The 24,492-nt window shown below is 46.6% G+C and overlaps 1 protein-coding gene across 4 annotated transcripts in view; it reads left to right on the forward strand.

Annotated features, from left to right (window-relative positions):
• DIP2C (disco interacting protein 2 homolog C) overlaps nucleotides 1-24,492 on the forward strand; it is a 387,541-nt gene that overhangs the window by 335,406 nt on the left and 27,643 nt on the right. For all 4 annotated transcript variants that reach the window (XM_040645478.1, XM_040645479.1, XM_040645480.1 and 1 more), the window contains 2 exons: nucleotides 6,522-6,690; nucleotides 8,646-8,816. In XM_040645478.1, the coding sequence (XP_040501412.1) occupies nucleotides 6,522-6,690; nucleotides 8,646-8,816 (340 nt within the window). The remainder of the gene's footprint in view (nucleotides 1-6,521; nucleotides 6,691-8,645; nucleotides 8,817-24,492) is intronic.

Here is a 24,492-nt window from a genome sequence, read left to right on the forward strand (position 1 = left end):
GCACTGAGTCCAGGGAGCATCAGACCCAGACTGAGGGGTGCCCACAGCTGCTGTCTGTGACCACGAGTGCCAGATTCACACAGTCACAGAAGCCCTGAGGACCCCAGCGGGTGGGCTGATGGCGTCTGCGGGTGTGTCTCTGAACGGTCTCCTTTCTCTGTAAAAGTCACCGTCAGGACAACCAGCAAACGTGAAGGGGTCCAAGGCTTCGGTGGAAGAAATGTATCTGTTTCCTGATTTTGACATCTTATTGGCTGTATGGAGAAAAATAAATATGTTTACTGGAGATACCCGCTGACGTCAGTGACCCACCCTCAAGTGATTCGAGAGAGGAAAAAGTTATTTCTACTTACAACTTTTCTGTAACTTTGCAATGCTTTCAGCATTTTAAAAAGTTTAATACAATTTTTTGTGTTTTCACCCTAAAGTTACCTTCAGTCATAAAATAGAGGATTATTTCTTTGAGAATCATGATATAACAGAATTGTTTCAAAATATTCTTAAGATCAAATATGTCTTAAAAAGCATTTCCGATCATTGATATTCATGGGTTGGAAGTTTCAATATTGTTAAAATGGAAATTCTCTGCAAATAGATCTAGGATTCGAAGTAATTCCTGTCAAAATCTCATCAGGGTTGGTTTGTTTTTGTTTTTGTTTTTTGGCAGAAATCGAAAATTTTATCCTAAAATACAAAAAAAGAATGCCCAATATCCAAAACAATTTTGGAATAGAATAACAAAGTTGGAAAGCTCAGACTTCCCAATTTCAACACTTACTGCAGTAACCAGACCAGGGCTGTGCTGGCATAAAGGTAATAGGAAGGTAGGTGCAGAAAAAACAGCCAGTGAAACAGAATTCGGAGTCTGGAAACTGTGGTGACCTCTTATGTGTGGCTACTTCATTTCTCAACAAAGGTACCACAACAGCTCAATGATGAAAGGGTGGTATTTCCAGTGAATGATGCTCGGCAACGTTGGATGTTCAGACATTGACGTAGGAGCTAAGACTTTTAGAAGACAGAGGAGTCAGTCTTTATAATCTTGAGTTAGGCAGAGTTCTTAGATATGGTACCAGAGGTACAATACATAAAAGAAATACCAAAAATATGACTTCAATAAAATTAAAAATGTGGGCACATCAAACGACACTATTAAGAAAGTTGGAAAAGTTGGAAAGCCACAGACTGGGGAATAATTTTTGCGAATCATACACTGATAGAGTCCTTCCAACCAGATATAAAACAAACTCTCAAAACTCAAGAAGAAGACCCACAACATAATTTAAGAACAGGCAATAGATTTGAATAGACATTTCACCAAAAATACAGAAATGACTTATAAGCAAATGAAAAGATGCTTAGCATTTATTAGGGAAATGCAAATTAAAGCTAGTGAGATAACACTTCGTACCCACTGGAGCAGATACAGCCGCAAACCCCAGAAAGTAACGAGGTTGGAGAACTTGTATTTTCTGGTTTCAAAACAATACCACAAAACAACAGTAACCAAGGGTGTGCAGAAACCGGAATTCTCCTACGTTGTTGTCAACGGGAATGTGAAATGGTGAAACCACAGTCTGGCATGTTCTTAAAAATTAAACATAAATTCACAGTGTGACCCAGCAGTTCCACTCTTAGGCATCTGCCAAAGCAAAGGGAAAACACCCAAAGCCCTGGTGAGTGAAATGTCCCTAGCAGCCTTCGTAAAAACAAGGAGGAAAGAAAAACACACACCCCACGGGTCCACCAGCTGGTGAAAGGCTGGATGGTGTGTGTTCGTGTCCGTACGATGCGGTATGGCTGCAGCGTGGATAAACTTCAGAAACAGCCCACGAGGAGAAAAGCCAGACTCAAAATCACATATTCTGTGATTGTGTCCAATGATGCCATTTGTATACGATGTCTGGGAAAGACAACTCTACAGAGCCAGAAAGGAGGGCAGAGGTTGAGTGGGGCTGGGGTCGAGCCACAACGAGCACAGGTGGGTTGGAAACGTTCCAGAACAACTCTGCAAATTTAGTAAAATCCTTTCAATTCTGTGCTTCATATGGGGTGGATTTGATGGTACGCGCATGATACCTAAAAAAAACTCTTAAGAAGGAAGACAGGCTGTCATCAGGGAGCTGAGGGGCTCAGTGCAGACGGTAACCTGCCCACCGCAGGGTGACGTGTCTTGTAGCGAGCCAGGCACCTGCCCTGCTCCAGGTGCCCAAGTTCTGATCATTTGTGTGTTTTCTCAGGTTAGTAAGCTGAAATCACTGAATTAAAGGTGTGAAATTGTATGTTACCAAAATGTCTGATTTTTCCTCCTAGTCAGCCATGTTTTTCTTTTTTTAAATAGACTATTTTTCAGAACAGTTTGAGATTCACAGCAAAACTGAGTGGAAGTTACAGAGATTTCCCACATACTTCCTACGGCCACACTCGCACCATCTCCCCCATCATCAGCATCTCCCTCCAGGGTGGGTCTTCTTTTTTTTTTTTTTTTTTTTTTTTTAATAATCTAGGACCCTGGTTGATGCATCGTCATCATGGACCAGAGTCCATAATTTACATCAGGGTTCACTCTTGGTGGTACAGGAAGCTCAGAGATAGACTGATCTTTGACAGAGGAGCAAAGGCCATGCAACAAAGCCAAGATTGTCTCTTCAGCAAGTGATGTGGGGACAACCGTGCTTCTACGTGCGCGAAAAAATGGGTCTAGGCGCAGACCTCACGGTCTTCACAAGAACTAGCTCAAAATGGATTGTAGACCTAAAGTGAAACATAAAACTATCAAACTCCTAGAAGGGAAAAGTCTGGATGACTTGGGTCATGGCCGTGACTTCTTAGATATGACACCAAAAGTCTCCCACGATAGGACGTAATTCATTGAAATGAATCAATCATTACCGCTCTACGAGACACCGTCAGAACGAAGAGGCGAGCCACAGATGTGCAGAAAATACTCCCACGTGTCTTTAATCATCTGGTTCTGTCTGAAGTTCAGATCTAGACTAGAATATTCTGTTCAGGTTCCAGGAATTCTCAGAAAATCATCGTCTTCAGTATAAGCAGCCTGCTATTACTCGGTTGTTTTCTCCAAGGAGGTGTTTGTGGCGAGTGCCAAGAAGTCAGTTCCGGTTAGTAAATGAAGCGATGAATCGACATTGGTTGGGCTGAGTAAGGAAGGGCTAGTAAGAAATCCGTGAGGAGTGTTCCCTGTTATCTGTCTGTCCTCTGTTATCAGCACTTGTTAATTTTTTTCTTAATGTTGACGTCCATCCTAGTGTAACGAGGAGAGTGGCGCACCGTACTTGATTTTCACGAGTGTGCCTACAACTCTCTAGCCTTGAATTCCACACGGGGGACCCCAGCCCTTTCATGTGGGAATGGTTCCGACCAGGCAGGTCGTTCATCCTGACGTATGTTCTTGATTAGGCTGGTCGTGGGTGTTCCGTATTTCATTTTCTGTGGTTTGGATCTCCTTGCATAGTACTTATGAAGTAAAACCCTGGGAACAACATGGAAGTGATGAATTGTCATCATTAAGAGGAGTATCATCGTAAGGTTTTGCCCACACTTTGATTCCCTAAGCCGTGGGGCTCAGATGTCACAGCACGTGTTTGGAGCCCAGCATTGAAAATGTGAAAATCCTTGGTGAGATCCCGCGACTGTAAATCTGAGCTGTGGTACAAAGCATGCGGGGAAACCTAGTTCAGTTGTGTTGTTAACCCTGATTCATGAACAGAAGTGGACGCATGCTTCCTGGCGGACAGTTAGGATTTCTGAGGTGCGTAAAGTGCAGGCTTGTTAGATCTTAGGTTGTTCAAACCCCATAGTTGATCCCTGAGACTGTTCTTTCGACGTCCATGTAGCGGAGGAAAATTTCCTGTCATGTTTGTTTCTTCCTCCTCCATGTTGGAGTGAACACATTCGCTACCAAGAAAGCCTCTAATTCAGAGTGACAGCATGTGTGTGTGCCGAGTCTTTGGAGGCCATGGTGCAAGGGACAGACAGCACGACTCTACCCAGGGTTGCAAAGGAAACATCAGTTTCTGTCAGCTCAGGCCAGGCGGGAATGTCCTGTGTGTGTGTCCACGTCCCCAGGGGCAGCGCACCTCTGGGAAAGCGTCCTGGCAGCAGAGTCTTGTCTTATAGCCCCGGGGAAAACATCTCCAAATTGCTCCGTAGGACCTCTGGGTATACGGGGTGATGGCATCCCTTGGCCACTAGACGTAGGGGTGCAGCTGGGGAAATGTTTGGTTTCTTTCCGACCCCAAGTGGATAATTCTTGGAAGGTTACTTTGAAAATAACATGGTATGCCTCAAAAGTGAGCACACAGGGAAGACAGGCCAGCTTCCAACACCGGATGGAAACTCTGATTTTCAGGAACCTCAGCTCTGGGTACAAGAGCTTCTGGGTAAAAGTTTGTTTTCTCAGACTGCGAAGTCCAGGCTACATTGTTTGATGGAGTGTTACTCACAGTGGTTACAGCACACGGCCTGCGCTCAGCTGTTTGAGTGGGAGCGGGACTTGGTGATGCAGGTAGATTCGTTGTCCTGTGTTTTGGTCTCGAGTAACCTTAGTGTAAACTGATCTTTCATGACCTGAGTTAATTTCTCAAAGACAAATCTTACAGAAACACTGCCAGAATTTCGAGTGCTACAGTCATGGGAACGGGCTCCTCCCTGATTTTGATAAATTGACACTAAAGGTAACTTCCGCACGTTTCCATAGGGCTCCACCGGGGAGTGCCGCTCTGGGCAATCACATGCCCAGCGGGACGTCCGTAGCAGCAGGATTTCGGAGCAAACGTGAAAGGCGTGGGTGTAATAATCCTCTCTCCTGCTCCCTGAGAACAGTAGTACGTCCTCAGCTCTGCAGGTTTCCTCTAAACTCGACCCAGACCCAGCGCTGACTATGCTGAGGTTTGGGTAGCCCTTCAAATACAGCGTCTGTTTGTTCTCAGACTCCCTTACTCGAAGGGTTAAGTAAAATCCAGACATTCTCATGGATGCACCTACCACTGAAAAATTAGCTCCCACATGATGATGGATCTCCATCCTGGAGTGACAGTCGGGCTTTCTCCGCACGCGCTGGTTGTGGACTGGGGTTGTGCTCAGCGGCCTGCGTTAGCAGAACCAGAAGTACCCACCAGCTTGAAGGGTTTGTGGTCCCGATGAGAAACGTATGATTGGGTGTCTCCAGGTGAGGGGTGTGTGTGCGCGCACGGCGTTCTTAACAGGAGCCTCTGAAAGCTGTCAGGAGCTGGCTCAAGCCGCAGAAAGGTGTGGGGGGCAGCGAAGGGGGTCACAGCTGTGAAGGGAGACAGGCTAGTCACAGGTCAAGGCGGGGTGGGGGGTCCCGCACGCCCGAGGCACTGGCAGCTGGCTGGTGGCCCCTGAGCCCTCACATGGCAACATAGCCAGGTCCTTCCAGAAGGGACATCTGAGGGGTAGGTACGTAGCAATGGACTAAGGCACTTTCTAAAGCAAAAGCGGAGTCTTTAAATGGTATTTATTGTAATGTCCACAAAGAGCCTGTTGGTTACTTGTTAAAGTTCTTGCTTGTGATTTTCCCTTGGTCAGCCAGCACCTGGGGGTGGTGGAAGGAAGGGGGGAACCACAGGCAGCTTTCAGCTCACGGTGTAGAGTTTCCTCTAAACTCTTACTCTCAACTCAGCATCTGTTCCTCCCTTCAGGAAGTACTCTCATTTAAAAGGAGAAATTGGCTTACATGGGACTTTTTGTTACTAAAATAACAGTGGCATTTGAGTGTGCTTTGAGATGCTTGAGTGTGTTTAATACGGCGTGTGTGTAAATAGTGACTGGCATACGACCTTATCTTCTGCTTCTTCTGCTATTCCTTCACAGGCAGTCAAATTAATTACCCTTCCTGTCTTGTGCATTAACTTTAATTAATCAAAAGAAAGCACTGCAGCGTTACGATGTCCTATCACAACGTGTGTGTGCAAATTACTCACAACTGGATAACTTTCACACTTTCTGAATTTTAGTTTTCAACATACAGGGATTTAAGATTCCCCCATCAGTAATGCAGTAAAAGCCAGTTGTCTAAAAAAAAAAAAAAAACGGACAGGACGCGTGGCTGGCTCAGTTTGTCAAGCATGCAACTCTTCATCTCGGGGTCATGAGGTTGAGCTCCACGTTGGGTGTAGAGATCACATCAAAAAAATGGACAAAGGACTTGATTCCTCCAAAGAAAACATGCGTTTTTATAGATGCAACCCTGTGTTTCCTGTATTTTGCGAATGTAGCAACCTTGAGAGAACCCTGATGGCCTCGTAGCGTCTAGAGGTTTCAGAGGAGTGCTCAAAAAGGCGGTCACCGAATCAAGATTCCTGGAGTTCTCTTGGGCTTTGCAGAATGTTTTTGTGAACACACTTGCATTTTGTATTGGCCAACCTGGAGGGGCAGTGGCGGGACTGCCCCCCTCTTGAAGTGGGCAGCAGATGTTGCTGAGGCACAGGGGTCCTGCGGCCCCACCCTCACGCGGCCCTTCCCGTCTCTCTCCGCAGTGTGTACTCCGGGCACCAGTCCATTCTCATCCCGCCTTCTGAGCTGGAAACCAACCCTGCCTTGTGGCTTCTTGCCGTGAGTCAGTACAAAGTCCGGGATACGTTTTGCTCCTATTCAGTGATGGAACTTTGTACCAAGGGGCTGGGCTCGCAGACAGAATCCCTCAAGGTAAGCAGCCTGTCACAGGCCTCAGGGTGCTTTGGGGAGCCCGTCCGAGCGTCCTAGGGAAGCACCTGTCACAGGGCGTGGCAAGGGTTGCTGAAGCTAAAATAATCATTCACAAAAGCCAAGGTGTAATCCGCTGTCCCCTGAAGCTCCCTCCCAAAACTGATTTCATGTGAAAACTTGATTTTATACGGTGAATGATTGCACTGCCCCAGGGAGTCACAGGTCAGGGTGTGCCCTCTGATGTCTGCGAGTGCGTCCGGTCTGCCCGAAAGGCCCTCAGGGGCTTTTCCTCCGTTGGTGAGTTCACTTGTGCAGTGAAGTTAACTTTTTTCTGATGCTGGTATTCAAGCCGTAGGTTTGAATTTAGCCACTCATTTTTGTTTTCCTTGAAGACCTTGATGTGTAGGTCTGCATCCTAACCAGAATGTTAGCATTTGCCTCCATTTAAGTCAATAACATTCTGATGGACATATTTTCATGGTGAAGTAGTCACGATCCAAGTAAGGAGGGGAGATAATCAATCATATGACTGGTTTTCGATTTATATTCCAACTGCCATCCATGGTTTATATGCTCAGATGTGTGTCTTGTGTATAGACAGATGATATTTGTGTGTGTGTGTGTAGACATGTGCACATGAGTTATCTACACAAATGAATAGTAAAGCATTACATTTATCTCCTGAATTTTGTTTTCCTGTTTAGACCTAATGCATTAAGCTTGAACAAGAAAAAAAATGCAAGATAATGTTGATATTAAGCTACATAAACAAATATATAATTGTGTGAAATTATAGATCTAGGAAAAGAAATTTACAAAATGTAATTATTATATCACTTATGTTATTTTATAAAACGATGGAGTACATTTCACAAATAATAATATAATTGAGTGCTTTCTAAGCCCTTGATTATTGACTTAATCTTTACAATAGGAATCTGAGATAGAAAGCACTATTGTTAAAGAGGAGAAATCTTAAGTTACAGAGAAATTGAGCACCCTTTCCAGGTCCTTACATTTAATAAATTTTGGAGCCAAATTTTGAATCTCCAGCTCCAGGTGCGCCATCTCGAGACCCAGGCCGCACTGCCTCCCCGAAGACACACACGTGCAAATCGAGCATTGGGATCACGCATTCGGAGTGTTTTCTGTGTGGCTTCGTGTGTATGAGATCATATCTGTGCAGGAACCTCTGGGGCCAGCATGCCCCCAAGCCATGTCCCCTGCACCGTGCCCCCTGTGTCTGTGCCCTGAGCCCAGGCCGCGGTGCAGGGCCCGGAAGGGCTGCGTGGCCCAGCCTGAGACGGTCGTCCTGCTACAGCTCTGTTCCTCTGGAGACCATCGCTCGCCACCCGCCTCCTTCCCCCGCCCCTGCAGGCACCCGGCCCGGCTGGGAAGCGCCCCTTCGCACAGTCCGGTGCTCGGCTCTCTGAGGTCCTCCTCTGCATCTTGCTGTCTTGCTCAGTTGACTGAACGTGGTGCAGACCCGAGCTCGCTCAGTCACACACAGTCCTCAGAACTGAACAGGATCTTTTCGGTCTCATGGGACTTAGGAGGAGTGCTGTCTTTACAAAATTGTCTAAATATTTTACTTCTCCATTCTGATTTAAAAATAGTTTTTCTCATTTCTGTCCAGTGTGTGGTCCTGTGTATCCGTGTTCAGGGGTGTGTCTTGCTTCCCCAGACCCTGTCCTGTAATTGTTTTTCCAGGACCTTGCTTCTCCTCGTGCTCCTCGCTGCTGCATCTCACCGTTATTTAAGAGAGGTTTGTGAAGGCACCCTCAGTCCTCTGATGCCTGTAGGGTTTTTCCCCACACAGACGTCCCAGGACCGTTGAGTGACGGGGACACAGAACGCTGTCTGCGTGGAGTGTGTGTTGCTTGTATCCATCTGGTTAAGGAGCTCACACCTTGAGCACTGGAAGGCTGACCTCTTACCGCTGCTGTTATTTCTAGGCACGAGGGCTGGACTTGTCCCGCGTGCGGACATGTGTGGTTGTGGCAGAAGAGCGGCCTCGGATAGCGCTCACCCAGTCGTTCTCCAAGCTCTTTAAAGACCTGGGTCTCCACCCGCGGGCTGTGAGCACCTCCTTCGGCTGCAGAGTGAACTTGGCGATCTGCTTGCAGGTGGGTTTCATCGGGGTCAGTGAGCGCTCCCGTCAGAGGGTGGCTTTCAAATGGTGCGCCCTCAGCACGGGGTCCTTTCCGTGGCTGATGCTGAGCTACGTCCAGGAGATACCTTGTAATCAAATGCACGTGGTTGGTGCACACTCGTTTCGTTGGTTTTTTTTCTTTTTCTTTCTTTTTTTTTTTTCAGTGTGCATTTGTGAGTAACCATTATTGACGGCTAGCGCTCAGAGCACTCATTGTGTCCTGAAACATTCTCACTTTGGTAACATGAGTAGCAGTTGGCCCAGACCCCTCAAGTTGGGCTTTTTAAAGATGGCAGAGACAAGTGTTTCTCTGTGGCAAGAAACGCTGTGTCTTGAAGTGCTCAGTGTCCGGGACAGACAGGAGCTTCTGCAGGAAGAATGCCGAGCAGTTAGCAGGTCCGGGGCTTTGCTGCAGTGATGGCATCCGGAGGTAGACGTGGCACTTCCTGGCTGCACGTGCAGGGCACAGGCGTGAGGCAGCCCCCGACACGACCCGCGTGGTAACCACGGCGGAAGAACGCTTGCTTGCTTGTGTTTCTTCATTAGCCACTTGCCACCATCTTCGCTATTCCTTTCGTTCTTCAAACCCTTAACACGGGTGTGTTGATCGTGGGGATCGCCGGCCAGGGCAGGGCTGCCCAAAAGGAAGGACAGGCGTCCCCACGTGCCCTTCCCACAGCCTCACCCGCAGCAAGCAGCCCGGGCACAGCTGCAGGCCTCGTTCCTCAAACCAATCGGCAGGATAAGCAGGGTGCTCACCCAGGTGCTGCAACGGAGCACGACCCAGCAGGTCGCCCCCGGCCTCCCGTCCTGCCCACCCGCTGTCCCTGCCATTTCTGACCCCAGAGCTGGTTGCTCACAGTTACCTTGGGGGTGACCTGGGAAAGCTCCCAGCTGGCCACGTCCTCACCAGCACTCCAGGCGCTGGGACTTCACCACGGACAGGGGCCAAGAGCAGACTGACCATGTGACCCATCAGATGAGTTCGCTCCAGAAACATTAGCTACAGAAGGCGTCTTGTTGGGTTTTTATTTTTATTTTTTTTATTTTCTACTACATCCAAAATGACGTTGCTGTCATGGGCCTGGTGCTGTTTTGGAATCTTGGCAGCATCTTTAATCATTTTTGTACATTTTACATTTTTTCCCCACATGTTTGCTTTATTCTCAACTCATTTCCAGCCAGTTTTCCTTTTTCCTGAATGGTTAGCTTTGGAAACTAGCCAGAAGTGTGGATGTGTCTGATAGCAGAGGTGGAGCGCACTGTGATTCCGCCGTGCGGGCTCGGTGTCGCGGGCTACGATGCTCGGGGGAGGGGCGCTTCAGGAGTGAGGCGTTTCCTGGCTTCAGGGAGGCGATAGAGCCTGGATCCTGTATTTGATGCGGCACCCCAGGTCTCGCAGCAGTGTCCCTGCAGCTCCTGGGGACACCCCAAGAATCAAGTAGCCTTGTGTCAGCCTGAGTCAGATTTTCCTCTCACTGAACTTCTTATAGTCCATGAGATGGACACTGAACAGAGTTTTCAGTGTGAGTGAAATACTCATATGTATATACAGTAGGGGGGTGAAGTGGGACTTGCGCACAGGGGGTCACAGAGGGCCTCCCCAGCGGGCAGCATGTCAGCAGGGTGCCCCAGGAAGCCAGAGGGCAGGTGCAGAGGCCTTGAGGCAGGGCTGGCCAGTGGGAACATGAGTTTTCTATTAACCATTGCAAAAACTTCAACGTGTGAGATGACGGTCGTGAAGCAGCAGGCAGAGCCCGCCGTCTGCACAGAAACCCACGTGTCGTGCTCCCCGTTGTGTTTCTGGAGGGCCTGACCCACAGTAAATGCCCAACAAGATTTGTTAAATATACTAAAACTGAATTTTTATGAATGTGTAGACAAATCAGGGAAATAACCTGAATGGTTCTGAATCTTACAGATTGAACTTTTTTTATAAAGGAGTATTTTAGAAAACAAATCAGAAAATACAGATCAGCCAATAAATAAAGAATTACACCCATAATTCCATCCACCCAGAAATAATCGCCATTAATCCCTGGATGTAAAAACACCGGAAACACAAAAGGCTATAATGCTCAATCCCCAGTACTGTACCGAAATGTTTAAAGGCATTGGAAATTGGAGTTTTCCCTTTGTTGCAGAGTTAGCAGAATTACCAACATAAGTGAAATCGGGAAGTAGGCATCCTTGTTTTCGGGTGATGTGCTGTTTTCCCAAGAGGACTGTGTGTCCCGGTGACTCGGTGGGCCTGACGTTTGAGCCACTGTTCTCTAGAGCAGCCCTGGTAGAAGGGACGAGTCTCCACGTGTGCCCGATGCGTCCTTGTCACCTAACGGAGGGGCGCTGTCCAGACAAGGAGCGGAGCCTCGCCCATGTGCTCACACCAAGTTCCTGGGCTCAGGGTGGCCGGGCCCACATGCCACTTTCAGAAGGGTTCCCGGGGCTTTGGGGAAAGGCCGAGGTTCACAGTGGGCAGCTTTTTGTGACTCCGGGATAAAAGATATCTGCTACATGAGATTGTAACGTTACGTGGGGACAAACTAGGGTTGGTTTTACTTGGCGAGGTTGGTTTCCATCGATGGCACTCTGAAGGTGTCCTCCTCCCTCCCGACTCGGTACAGTTTGATACTAAGGCTCGTTCTCCACTATGGCGTCTTGGGTGTTTTCACGTTCTGGCCGCGACTCGTGCTGTCTCAGCCTGAAGTGCACTTGCCCCCCCCCCCGCCCCCCCTTCACGGGCCAAAATCCTGCTGCTCTTTCCCAGTCCCTCTGAGTGCTGGCGCTGCAAGTGCTTTCCGTGCTCTGAATCCCCGTGGTGCTTCATCCCCCACTTCACGCGTTGTGCCACGGCTCACCGTTGTCTCTGCAGACACCCGTGACCTTCCTCTCGGGGAAGGACTGTCTGAGCCCCGGGACAGCGCCTCACAGGCTGAGGCAACCTCACAGACGTCCCACAGTTCGACTCCTCTAGCTTCACGTACAGTTCACTTTGGAGACACCAGGCACACTTTTTCGTTCAGAGTCCAGCCTCCCGTGTGAAGTGAGTCCACGGCAGCAGAATTTCCTCCAAAATCAAAGCCGTGGAGTCACTGGTAGCTCTTCCTGGCCGGTGGGAATCACGGGCTTGCTGCCCACTGTTAGCTCAGGTGGCTGGTCCCAGGTCTGCGCTTCAGAAAAAAGACTTTCACCCCAAAATAGAAATATTCTCCGACGAGAGGATTGGGCCTTGTGGTTCCAGGTAGTATCTGGGTGGATCTCCCCATAGCTCGCTGGGGCTGAGTTAGCTGTTCTGGGATGGAAGACACTGAACCCCAGAGCAGTTAAGACGACGTTCCCCGTCAACCAGGCAGGGAGGCAGACACGGAACCTTCGCTGCTCCTGGACCACGTAATCTGAGCAGACATGACAGTGTCCACAGAGGAGCCCGTCCTTTTCGGGTTTCCTTTTCTCTAGCATTTTAGATGAGACCTGCTGCTTTGTACAAGCTACATGGGGCAGCCCAAAGATGTGTGTCTGGGGTGGGGGGGGGAGATTGGGGGTGTTCTCCACTCTGTGGCCGTGGGGGGGGGGGGGGGAGATGGGGGGTGTTCTCTGCTCTGTGGCCGTGGGGGGTGGGGGCGTCTCCCCTCTGTGGCTGGGGGGGGGGGGGGGAGATGGGGGGTGTTCTCTGCTCTGTGGCCGTGGGGGGTGGGGGCGTCTCCCCTCTGTGGCTGGGGGGGGGGGGGGGAGATGGGGGGTGTTCTCTGCTCTGTGGCCGTGGGGGGTGGGGGCGTCTCCCCTCTGTGGCTGGGGGGGGGGGGGGGAGATGGGGGGTGTTCTCTGCTCTGTGGCCGTGGGGGGTGGGGGCGTCTCCCCTCTGTGGCTGGGGGGGGGGGGGGGAGATGGGGGGTGTTCTCCACTCTGTGGCCGTGGGGGGTGGGGGCGTCTCCCCTCTGTGGCTGTAAGTGAGGGAAGATTGGGGGTGTTCTCCGCCCTGGGGCCTTGGGTAGACAACATACCTGAAGGCATCCTGACAGCTCAGGGCAGTGATAGCTGCTTGCTTGTGGTGCTGCATGAAACCGGGTTTAAGAGAAAATCCTAAAAATTGACAAATGTGTCATTGTCAAATATGCAAGTGGGCAAGTATAAAAAATCTAAATATGAGATGATCATAAAAATAGAAAATTGGGACAATCATAATTTCTGTGCTGCTGTTGACTCAGCTCTTCTATCTCAGAAACCAGGAGTTATTTACCCACTTATCATTCTGAAGCAGGAATTGCCACATTAATTATTTCCACACAGCCCCCTTGAGTTGGATGTCATAGCTTGGTGGTAGAAGAATGGACTCATAAAATTAACTGTGGCTGACTTGAATTTTACATGAAATACTGGTGTATTGTAGACTCCATGCAGGGAAGAAATGTAGACGTGTGCGCCATTTTTTATGCTTAGAAATGACACTTCCCAGAATCTTTAGCCATAAAAATGACTTTAAAACAATTTGGATTTGTTGAATCTATGACAAAAGTGGACATTAGGTCAAGTTATGACTTCTGAGTTTAATTAACTTTAACATAAATTTCCGTTAGTGCTGTTAAGAGATGTGTCATGTGTTTATTAACCTCTGTGGAAAGAGACATTACCTACAACCATAATTACTCTTTTCAGAAGTGTAAGCTGAAAGGTCTTTGGTTGTACTCGATTAAGAAATTTAGCTTATTATAACAGAAAAATGTGCATCCTCCTCACTAGCACAGGGAAGGAGGGAAAATGAGGTCTTCTCTTTTCTGAAACTTTTAAGTCACTTTAGCAGAAACTTTGATCTTTATGATATTTAAAAAAAATAATTTATGTGGGAGGAAAGCTGATTATAGATATCTGTGTAGAATCAAAGCACTAGTAACAGGTGTAGCCAACCTTAAATCTTAAAACTCACACAATGAGAGAGAAATACGGCCACCCTGATAATGAGAAGTTGAAGTCATTGATTGTTGGAAAGAAAAAACCAGGAAGCTCAGAGGCTGATATAAATCTTAAGTAATTCTCGAAAGAAAGTTAGTAGTTATAATACTTTCATGAATTTGAGCTCTTGATTCGTGTTTCCTCTCCACTGCTTTTAGATGGGGGAAGTGACAGTAAAGGAGGTGTCGTGTGGGGGGAGGTTATATGCTCCCAGGAGTGAGTCACATTCAGCCGAAACCTGCACACTCTTTCCTGCTGATCTATGTTGTCCCAGAGAAAGAAAATTAACACGGGCCATCATGGGACCTGCATCTCAGTTACCCGGTATCCCAGTCAGCATTCTGATGTGTAAGCGGCAGAAACCTTCCTCGGTAGTCTGGATGAAAAGGAATTTATTAAGACACCATGGGTCACTCTCAGAGGCATCTGGGGAGCTGGGGGTCCCGGTTTAGGACCGCACACCCAGGAATAGCTTGTGCCGCGGTGCCGTTCTTGGGAGGATGCTGGTGTTCGAGAATTGTACTGCGCCTGCCGGTCCTGGCCCGGGCTCCACTGCGAGCGCGCGCTGCAGACGCCTGGTGGCGTGGCTACCTACCCATGTGCTGGCCTCCAGGAGAGTGGGGACGAGGGCGGCCGTTAGTTTTAGTTAGCACACAGCACAGCTCCAAAAGTAGAGCTGCCCAAATACAGAAAAGGGGTTCAGATGTTGGTGACCAGGAAGGGATGATGGATGGCGACTTCAGCCCATTTGGCTGCCCAAATCAGCACACGCTCTGTCCCATTCTTACACATCGCCCCCCACAAAAAACTATCATAACACAGCTTTCACTCTTAGAGCCGGTGACACACGCGCCCTCTGTCCAAAAAAGAAACGAGCTGAAGCCTCTGCCGTTGCGTGGTCGTCCCGCGGTGGTGGACACGCCCTCATGGCGTCTCGTGAGCTGTGCACCAGGCTGCAAAGTCTGTAAAACCGTGGGACACGGGGAGAGAAGACAAGGCACGTTCTCGCGCCCCCGTACGGCGTTTTTGGCGGTGTGCTAGGTGCAGGGGGTTACCGCAGTGAACAGACACTTGGTGTTGGATCCGCTGGTTGCTGCGCGTGTCTCTCCACCTGGACGTTCCAGAGCTTTGGGAAGAGCAGAAAGAGCTTAGGGTCCCAGGAGACCACGATGAGCTGGGCACCTGAGGCTGAACACCACAGGCTTCACAGGAGGGAGTTCGCTTTGGTTTGGGTTGCTTCTTTTTCAGTTGCAGGAATTTCCTGGGTTTTAGTCTTGAAAGAAGAACATGGGCCTCTGTGCTTCTCGTGGGTCCTTCGACTTGAGCAGCACCCACAGACACAGCCGCCCTGCCCCACCCTGTTCCCTGACCTGAAGCGCTCAGTGGCGCTTTGTCTGCAAGGGCTGCGGGAGCATCCTGGGCCTGCGGTCAGTATGGCCTCCCTGCACGACTCAGCTCTGTGGGTGGAGCGCAGAGCAGAAGCAGGCGGTATGTGAGTGAGCGGTCGTGGCTGTTTCTGGGAAGCGGCAAAAAGAGACAGGCTCCTCTCCTGCACATGGGTTTGCTGACCTTTGTGAAAGTCTGTTAATTAGCCAGTTTGTCAGTACGTGGCATGGAGTGCCACAGTCCGGTCCAGCAGACGAGCTGGATTTTCACTGCCTTTGGCTCCCAACCAAACTACTCATTAGTTTCTGACCCTCTTATCTCCCAGACAGTCTGTTACTGCAACCACTCCTGATACTAATTTCTGAATCAGCCGAGGTGCTTACGACCAAACACAGAAACCAGCTCTGATTGGTGTTAACAAAAAGTATATTTATTAAAACGATCCTGGACTTCCATTTTTGATGAGGCTGCATAAGTCATAAGAGAATCTTGTTTCAGCATTAAACATTAAACAGTGTTTAATTAAAACAGTCTGGTTAATATACAAGTCACAGTTTTGTCAGAGAGCTGAAGATTAATGGAAGTCTCTGAACTGAAGTCACGTGTGGAGAGAAGACACCCCGATTTTCATCCCTGCCCAAGGAGCAGCAGGAGGAATTTGCCGTAGAGACCAACCACACCTTGAGCATGCTGACGTGGCACATAGCACGGCAAGGTGGGTGACAATCCCAAGGAGCACAGCTCTGTCATTCTGCATCCCTGCGCATCCCGGCAGCAGGGCACAGAGCCGAGAGATCATCTGAGGTTCTTTAGGGCGCTAGTAAATGCAAAGTAGCAGACCTCTGAAGCCTTGGGGGGTGGAGACTGAGAAACCATTCCCCCTGAGGGGCGGTGGGCCTTCAGTGGGTGGAAGGCAGAGGAACTGAGGGCTGAGCAGAGAGCAGGAATGCTGAGCGGCCCCCTCTGGGCAGCCCAGACCACCGGATACACTCCTCCGGCACTCCAAAGACAGAGGGGGGACAGGAGGGCTGAGCACACGTGTCTCAGCCGCCTGGGCCTTCACCAAGTGCAGCACGTTTGCCTCCAATGGCTGGGTGTTGAGTGCAGGAGGGAGAAAGCTGGGGTGAGGCTGGAGAGAAGGGAAAACCACCTTGTCAGGCAAAAAGCTGGTATCCAGAGTCTCAGATCCAAACTCCTGATCCTGCCCACAGCCATGAAGCCAGCATTGACTGGCATCTCAGTGGAGCTCTTGGAGAGCCCTGGCTGCCTACAGATAGCACAGATCGCTGGGACACCTGAACGAGACCAGAGAAGGAGGTGCCCTTTTTGGCAGTGCATGCTTTTTACTTCAGTCTCCACTGGTCTTTTAAACACGGTGTTTGCCTTACAGTAAAAAAACTAAAAGACAGCAAAGGAAATGTAAGACATGGGCACAAGAAGAATGCAGAAACAGTCCGAAACAGAGTAGGCATGCTGGAATTGCCAGAAACTCTGAGATAACTAGGACACATATGTTAAAGGGTGTAGTTGAAGAGGTATGCGCCTTGCATGAAGAGGTGGGGATATCATTAAAAGATAAAAAGCACAAAAAAGAACCAAATGGAAATGCCAGAAATGAAAGCTGCAGACGCGGAAACAAGATTCCTCGTGGTTCCTGTTGTAGACCAGATGCGGCGGGGAGAGGACTGGTGAGCGAACGTCAGGTCCCATCAGTAGAAGCTCTGCAAACAGAAACACAGGAGAGAAGGAAAGAATGTAAAGTGATCTCACAGACTTGTGAGATCTCTGGGGTGATACCAAGTTGTCTGCCATACATGTAGTAGGGTCCCAAGAGGGGAGGGTGAGGGGACTGGGACAGAGAACAGTTTGAAGACATAGTGATGAGCACCGATGAGAGGTGTAAGCCTGCAGACTCAACATATCTGTGAGCTCCAGGTAGAGTAAATAAAAACAAACCTAGCTGAATCCTTCTCAAAATGCTGAAAGCCAAATTAGGAGTGGTCTTCAAGCAGCTAAAAAAATAAAGATACAGTGCACGGAGGAGAACAATAAAAATGACAGAAACAACAGAAGTGAGAACACAGTGGAGTGATCCACACAAAGTGCTAAAAGAATGCTTATCCAGCAAAAATACCCTATGGGAAAACAAGAGCTGGTATTTGTAGACAGGGCAACGCCAAGAGACTCCAGCAGCAGCAGACTGCACACACTACGGGAAAGGCTGAGCTGCTGGGATGGAGGGAAGAAAGCCCGTGAGGCAGGTCAGATCTGTAGGAAGAAGCAAAGAATGCTAGAAAAGGTAAACACAAGGAAACATTTAAAAATTTTTCTAGCGATGTATAGATATATAAATATTTTAAATTTCTTTAAAGACTATTAACCATTCAAAGCAAAAAAAAGACAATTGAGGCATTTGTAGCATGAGTAGAAGTGGCTCGTGAGGTGACAAACCTCAGGGCAGACAGGGAGGTGGATGGAAATACGCTGCCCTTCATGCTTATAAAGCACATTATGTGAAGATGGATTGTGATAAATTATGCAAATTTCAATCTCTACATCAACCACTAAAAAAAGGTCAATTAAGATAAAATACGGTACCTAAAATATTCTGTTTTGGGGGTGGGGGAGAAAGGAGGAACAAAAACAAAAGGGGCAAATAGCCAATCATACCAATAATTGCATTAAAAGTAAGTTAACTAAACAGGCAATTAAAAGGCAGAGATTGTCAGGCTAAAAAGATTCAACTGTATGTGTTTACAAGAAACCTTACCTATGAGGGTATTGACATGCTGAAAGTAAACACAAAGTCAGCAGAAGATGACCGGTGTGCGGTATTAGTAACAGACATGTGCGATGTGAAGGTTACTGAAAGTGAGGGTATCCATTGCATGATGATTAAAGGGTCAGTTCACCAGTAGAACATAAAAATCCTAGATGCATCTGCACCTCAAAAGTGAGCTTCAAAATATGTGAAGCTAAATTGACAGAATTCAAAAGGAAAAAAGAGAGATTCAGTCATAGTTGGAGACCTTAACAACACTGTTGCCTAACTTGATGTAACTGACATGTAAGAACACTCTACTGCTGTGGACTGGATTATGTCCCTGCAAAATTCATATGTTAAAGCCTTAACCCCACCGTGACATGAGACATAGCGCCCATAAAAAGGTAATAAAGGTTAAAAGAGGTCATAGAGGTTGGGGACCTGTGTCGTCATAAGAAGAAGGAGGGAAATCAGGGTCGCGCTCTCCAGGCACACACAGCGAGGAACAGCCATGTGAACACACAGCAAGAAGGCAGCTGTCAGCAAGCCCAGAAGAGAGTGCTCACCAGAACCCAACTGTGCTGGTTCCTTGCTCTCAGGCTTCTAGCTTCTGGAACCGTGAGGAAATAAATCTCTGTTAAGGCACACAGGCTATGGTATTTTGTGACGGCAGCCCACGCAGACTCAGACACCAATACGTGTAGCGTTGACATTTTTGTCAAACATGAAAAATTCCCGAAGAAAGACTATAAAACAATTCTCAGTGAATATTAAATGACCACAATTACACAGTATATTCTGTGTGATGTAATTAAACTAGTAATAACAGTAGGATGGCCAGAAAATCCCTAAATATTTGGAAATTAAACAACACTTCTGAATAACCCATGAATAAAAAAGGAAATCATGAGGAAGATAAGAAAATACTTTAAAAGGATTTTAATGAAAACACAGCATATCAAATTTTGTTGCTTGCTCCTAAAGTAGGGCTCAGCAGTAAATGTTTGGATTAGGAAGGAAGAGAGTGTAAAATCTATTTAAACTTCCACCTCAAGAAAAAAATCTAGGAAAAAGCAAAAATTCAAGTCCAGAGTTGGAGAAAATAAAAATAAATATGGAAATGAGTTAAATAGAAAATAGACAAATGGAAAACTCAATAGAGTGAAAAGTTGATTCTTTACAAAAGTTAATAAATTTGGTTAACTGCTAGCAATACAGATCACTAATAAAGAGAGAGGCAGACTAATGATACCACGTGCTGGCAGGGAATGGGGCAATTTTGAAGCCTCATGCATCACTCTTGGGGATGTGGGACAGCACAGCAACTTTGGAGAGCAGTTTGTGAGTTTCTTATATTGTTAAACACAACTTGCCGTATGACCCAGCAATTCTTTCCTGGGTGTTCACCCAAGAGAAGTGAAGGTGTACATCCCCCCAGGGGCCAACACACAAGTGTGTACAGCAGCTTCGTTCATTCATAGTCACCAGGAACTGGAAACAGCTACATATCCATTACCTGTGAGTGGAAGGCAGGTTGTACTCTTTTCATGCAATGACATGGTATTCAGTTGTGGGAGGGATAGACTACTCCTGCAGGGAACAGCATGACTGGACCTCAGGAACCATTTTCTGGGTGAGGGAAGCAGACACAGAGGTCCGCATACAGTGTGAGTGTGTTTGTATGATATTCTGGGTAAGGCAAAACTGTAGGTACAACAGTCAGATCAGTGTTGCCAGGTGCTGAGGGCCAGGGGAGGGAATTGACAGCAAAGAGGCAGGAGGGGACTTTTGGGGTGATAAAGATTTTCTATATCCTGATTGTGGTGGTGGTTACATGACTATACATTTATCCAAGTCAGTCAACCTGTAAACTTAAGGATGAATTTTATTGCATGCAAATTACACCTAAATACATCCGAGAGATGAGTGATGGAGGGAGGGGGAAAAATTACATGGAATAGGGCTAGGGTCTTCTGCTGTTGGCCAAAATGGATTAACAAGGACCAGATTTATCCTCTTCCCTGAAACAAATAAAGAATGGTCAAATTCATAAAGCATGACCCTAAGTGTCAAATGACAAAGAAGGAAAAGCCCCGAGAAAAGCATGGTTAGCCCTGTGATTTCTCTAGGTTACTGCAGCCTGGCGAGCTCTTTGAGTTGAGGAAATGGAGCCGAGTCTGAGGAGACGAGAGGTGGCTAGCGTTCACAGAACAGGGTGCTACAGAAGGAAGAGTCAGACACGTAGAGCTCTGGAGATCCCTAGAGGACCCTCCTCAAGGGTTTGATATGCTGAACACCAGTCTGCATCAATTCATGTTAGAAAACTACTCAAAGCCACAAAAAGAACCACCAAAAGGGCTGGAGTGAATACTGCTTGTTCCCAGCAGCCAGACTAGAAATCTCCTAATTCATGAGGCACTGCTCAGGGCCCACCTAACAAATATTAAAATCAAGAACCAGGAAGATCAAGATCTCTCCAAGTAATTTGACTTAGAACAAAACTCAAGAATATTTACAGGAGTACAAAAATATCCAGCACCCAGGAAGGTCAAATTTACAATGTCTGACATACTATCAAAAATTACCCGGCATACCAAGAAACAGGTAAATAGCCACAACGAGGAGAAATATCAGTCAACCAAAACTGAACTAAACTGATACAGATGTTAAATTTATAGACAAGGATACTGAAAGAGTTATTTTAACTGTATTCCAGATAATCATAAAATTAAGAAGAAAATGGAATGTTAAAGAGAGGGGGAAAAACAAGTTGAACTTCTAGAAGTGAAAACTACAATATTTGTGATGAAAAATACAATGATGGAATTGATGGCAGGAGAAAATATTGGTGAACTTAAAGACATAGCAATAGAAACTTTGCAAAATAAAACATAGAAAAAATGTTAATGGTAAGAGCATCATTGAATTGTGGAGAACTTCAGGTGACTGAGTATACAGGTGCCTGGAGTCCCCAAAACAGCGGAAGAAGGGCTAGAGGAAGAAGGGATATCTTCTTTAAAATAGAAGAGCTATTTTAAATTTGATGAAACGATAAACCCACAGTCTGAAAATTCACCTACTTCCAACATAACGTGAAGGAAACTGCCTAAGTTGCTCAAAACTAGTGATACAGGGACTGTCTTAAAAGCAGTTGGGTGAAAAAGAAGTCAAGTTACATGCAGAGGAGCAAAGATAGGGATCATTTCATATTCCTTATCAGCAGTGATGTGAGGAAGAAGACAGCAGAGGACATCTTTAACTACTGAAAGAAAAGAGTTGTCAACTAGAGTTTTACACTCAGTGGCGATATCTTTCAAGAGCACAGGCTATAGAAAGACTTTTTTAAAAACTGGGGATGTACTGTATGGTGACTAACATAACAAAATGAAAATTATTAAAAAAATAAAACAATAGAGAACAAACAAAAATAAAAGAAAGACTTTTTTATCCACAACAACAACAACAACAACAAAAACCTGAGCATTTACCGTCAGCTTACAGACAGAGGAAGAAATATTAACGGAAACCCTTTAAGCAGAAGAGAAATGGTACCAGACTGAAGTCTGGATCTACACGATGAATGAGTAGAACCGGAAATGGCAGCGGCATAGATCAACATGTAAGATCTGTAGCACTTTTTAAATCTCTTCACAAGATGATTGATGGCTTGGACAAAAATGGTAATACAGCGTGGGGTTTATAATGTGTAGAAGTCTACTGTATGACGAAGAGGTGGGGAGGAGCGAGATGGAAATACACTATCACAAGGGGTATGTGCCATGCAAAAAGTGGTGTAATAACACTTGCAGGTAGGCTGTGATAAAGGTGTGTGCTAAAAACCTGAACGTGACCCCAGATTTGTTTTCGTTAAGTAGCTAATAAACTAATAAGCCAGCAAGGGAGATAAAGTGGACCTATGAAACATTACTAAATACAGAAGTCTGGAAAGAGGGGCAAAAATACAGGTAGGGTGAATTTTTAAAAAGATCGATTTAAACACAACCACATCAATAATTCAATACATACAAATGGTCTAAACACCCCAACTAAGATGCAGAGATCATGAGATTGGATTTTTAATATGCAAAACCTAACTATACGTACCGTATGACAAACTCACTTGAAACATGAAGACACAAATAGATGGAGGGTAAGGACAGAAAAGTTGTACCGTACTAATCTTAACAGAGAGCTGAATATCAAGCAATATTAATTTCAGAACAAAGAATACTACCAGGGATGCAGAAGGTAGTTTCATGTAGATATGAAAGAAATTGAATCCATAATCCAAAACCTTCACAGGAGAGAAAAAGGAACCCTCCAGGCCCAGATGGTGTCACCGGGAAAATACCAATCCTGTAAAAACTTGTTCAGGAGATAGAGGAAAAGGGAACACCTCCAACATGTGTTAGGAAGTGAGCATAACCTAGATACCAGTCTCTGACAAAAATGCCCAGAAACTAAAAATCCAGGTCAATATCCCATGTGAAAAAAGTCCTGAGCAAAATGCTAGCATAGTGCGCCACGGCCACGTACGTCGTCGCTCGGGAGTGCAGAGTGGCGGCATCGTGTAAAAACTCAGCCTGTTTATCATATTAAAACAGAATGAAGGAGAAAAACAATACGATTGTACGACGTAGCGACAGATGCGAGAAACCCCTCGTTCACAGGATAGCTAGGAAGACGGAGCTTCTTGAGTCTGAGGGAAGACACGTACAGGAAGCTGGAACCTCACTGTCGCGGTCCACGTTGAGAGCTTGTTCCGAGATCAGGAGCGTCAGCATTGTGCTGAAGTCCTAGCCAATGTGGTAAGACAAACAGGAGCGGTACCAGTAGTGCAAATGGAGAAGTAAGGCTTGTTACTTGCAGACCGCCCGATAGTGCACACAAAAACCTTGGAACTAAAACCACAATTACGAATATGCAAAGTTAGGAATAGCCCAAAATTAAAAGTTTATACATCGGGCGCCTGGGGGGCTCAGTCGGTGAAGCATCTGCCTTCGGCTCAGGTCATGATCCTGGGGTCCTGGGATGGAGTCCCCCATCGGGACTCTACTGCTCCCTCTCCCTCTGCCTCTGTATTCTCTCTTTGTCTCTCGCTCTCTCAAATGAGTAAATAAAACGTTTTTTAAAAAAGTTTATACATAAAAATTGTATTCCTATGCACCCCTGTATTTATGGCAGCATTATCTACAGTAGCCAGAATACGGAAACAGCCCAAGTTTCCATCAGTAAATGAGTAAAGAAGATGTGGGTGTGTGTGTGTGTGTGTGTGTATACACAATGGACTATTACTCCAGTGTAAAAAAGCATGAACTCCTGCCATTTGCAACAATGTGGATGGGTTAGAGTGTACTATGCTGAGTGAAATAAGTCCGAGAAAGACCAATGCCATAGGATTTCAAAGCTCATGTGTGGAATTTAAGAAACAAAACAAAAAAGAGACAAACCGAAACACGGAATCCTAAACATAGAAAACAAACTGATGTTTCGCACGGGGGGGTGAGGGGGGTGGATGAGTGAGGGGGGTTGAGAGCACCCTTACCTTGATGTGCACTGAGGAATGCACAGAATTGTTGAATCCCCACGTTGTGCACCTGAAACTAATATAACACTATATGTTAACTATACTGGATTTAAAGTAAAATAAAAGTAAATGATATTTCTACAGAGTAGTAATGAACAGCCAGAAAATGAAATTTTTTTTTTTAAAGATTTTATTTATTTATTTGACAGAGAGAGACAGCCAGCGAGAGAGGGAACACAAGCAGGGGGAGTGGGAGAGGAAGAAGCAGGCTCCAAGCAGAAGAGCCTGATGTGGGGCTCGATCCCAGATCGCCGGGATCACGCCCTGAGCCGAAGGCAGACGCTTAACCGCTGTGCCACCCAGGCGCCCCAGAAAATGAAATTTTTTAAATGCCATTTACGATAATACCCAAAAACTTCCAAGTACTTAAGAATGAAAGGTGCACGTAAAGGTATGCATCAAAATCACAAAATATTGCTGAAAGAAATGAAATCCTAATAAATGAATGGATGTGTCATAGTCATGGAGTGGATGAGTCAGCACTTTTTTAAAGATTTATTTATTTGAGAGAACATGAGCAGCGGGAGGGGCAGAGGGAGAAGGAGAAGCCGAATCCCCCCTGAGCAGGGAGCCCAACCCTGGGCTGGATCCCGGGACCCTGGGATCATGACCTGATCCAAAGGCAGACAGACGCTCAACCAATGAGTTAGTAGTTTCAAGATGACTTTTTCCCCCAAAACAGATCAGTCCCAACTAAAATCTAAGAAGGCTTGTCCTGAGGAAATTGACAAAATGGTTCTGAAGTTGTTATGGAATTGCAAAAAAGAATAACCAGTCTTGAAAAAGAACAGTGTTGAAGGATTTAGGCACCTGATTTTGAAGCTCCCTATGAAACTGTGATAATCAAGACGGTGTGATTTTGGCTTTCCGAGAGACCCACAGAGAAAAGCAAAAACCACAAAAGCAAACCTGAACAAAAATGAATCCGGAAACAGACCCGTGTCACCAAGTCCATGGAATAGGGAA

This window comes from Ursus maritimus, unplaced genomic scaffold, assembly GCF_017311325.1.
Source record: "Ursus maritimus isolate PB19 unplaced genomic scaffold, ASM1731132v1 scaffold_31, whole genome shotgun sequence".
In the NCBI taxonomy this organism is placed as follows: domain Eukaryota; kingdom Metazoa; phylum Chordata; class Mammalia; order Carnivora; family Ursidae; genus Ursus; species Ursus maritimus.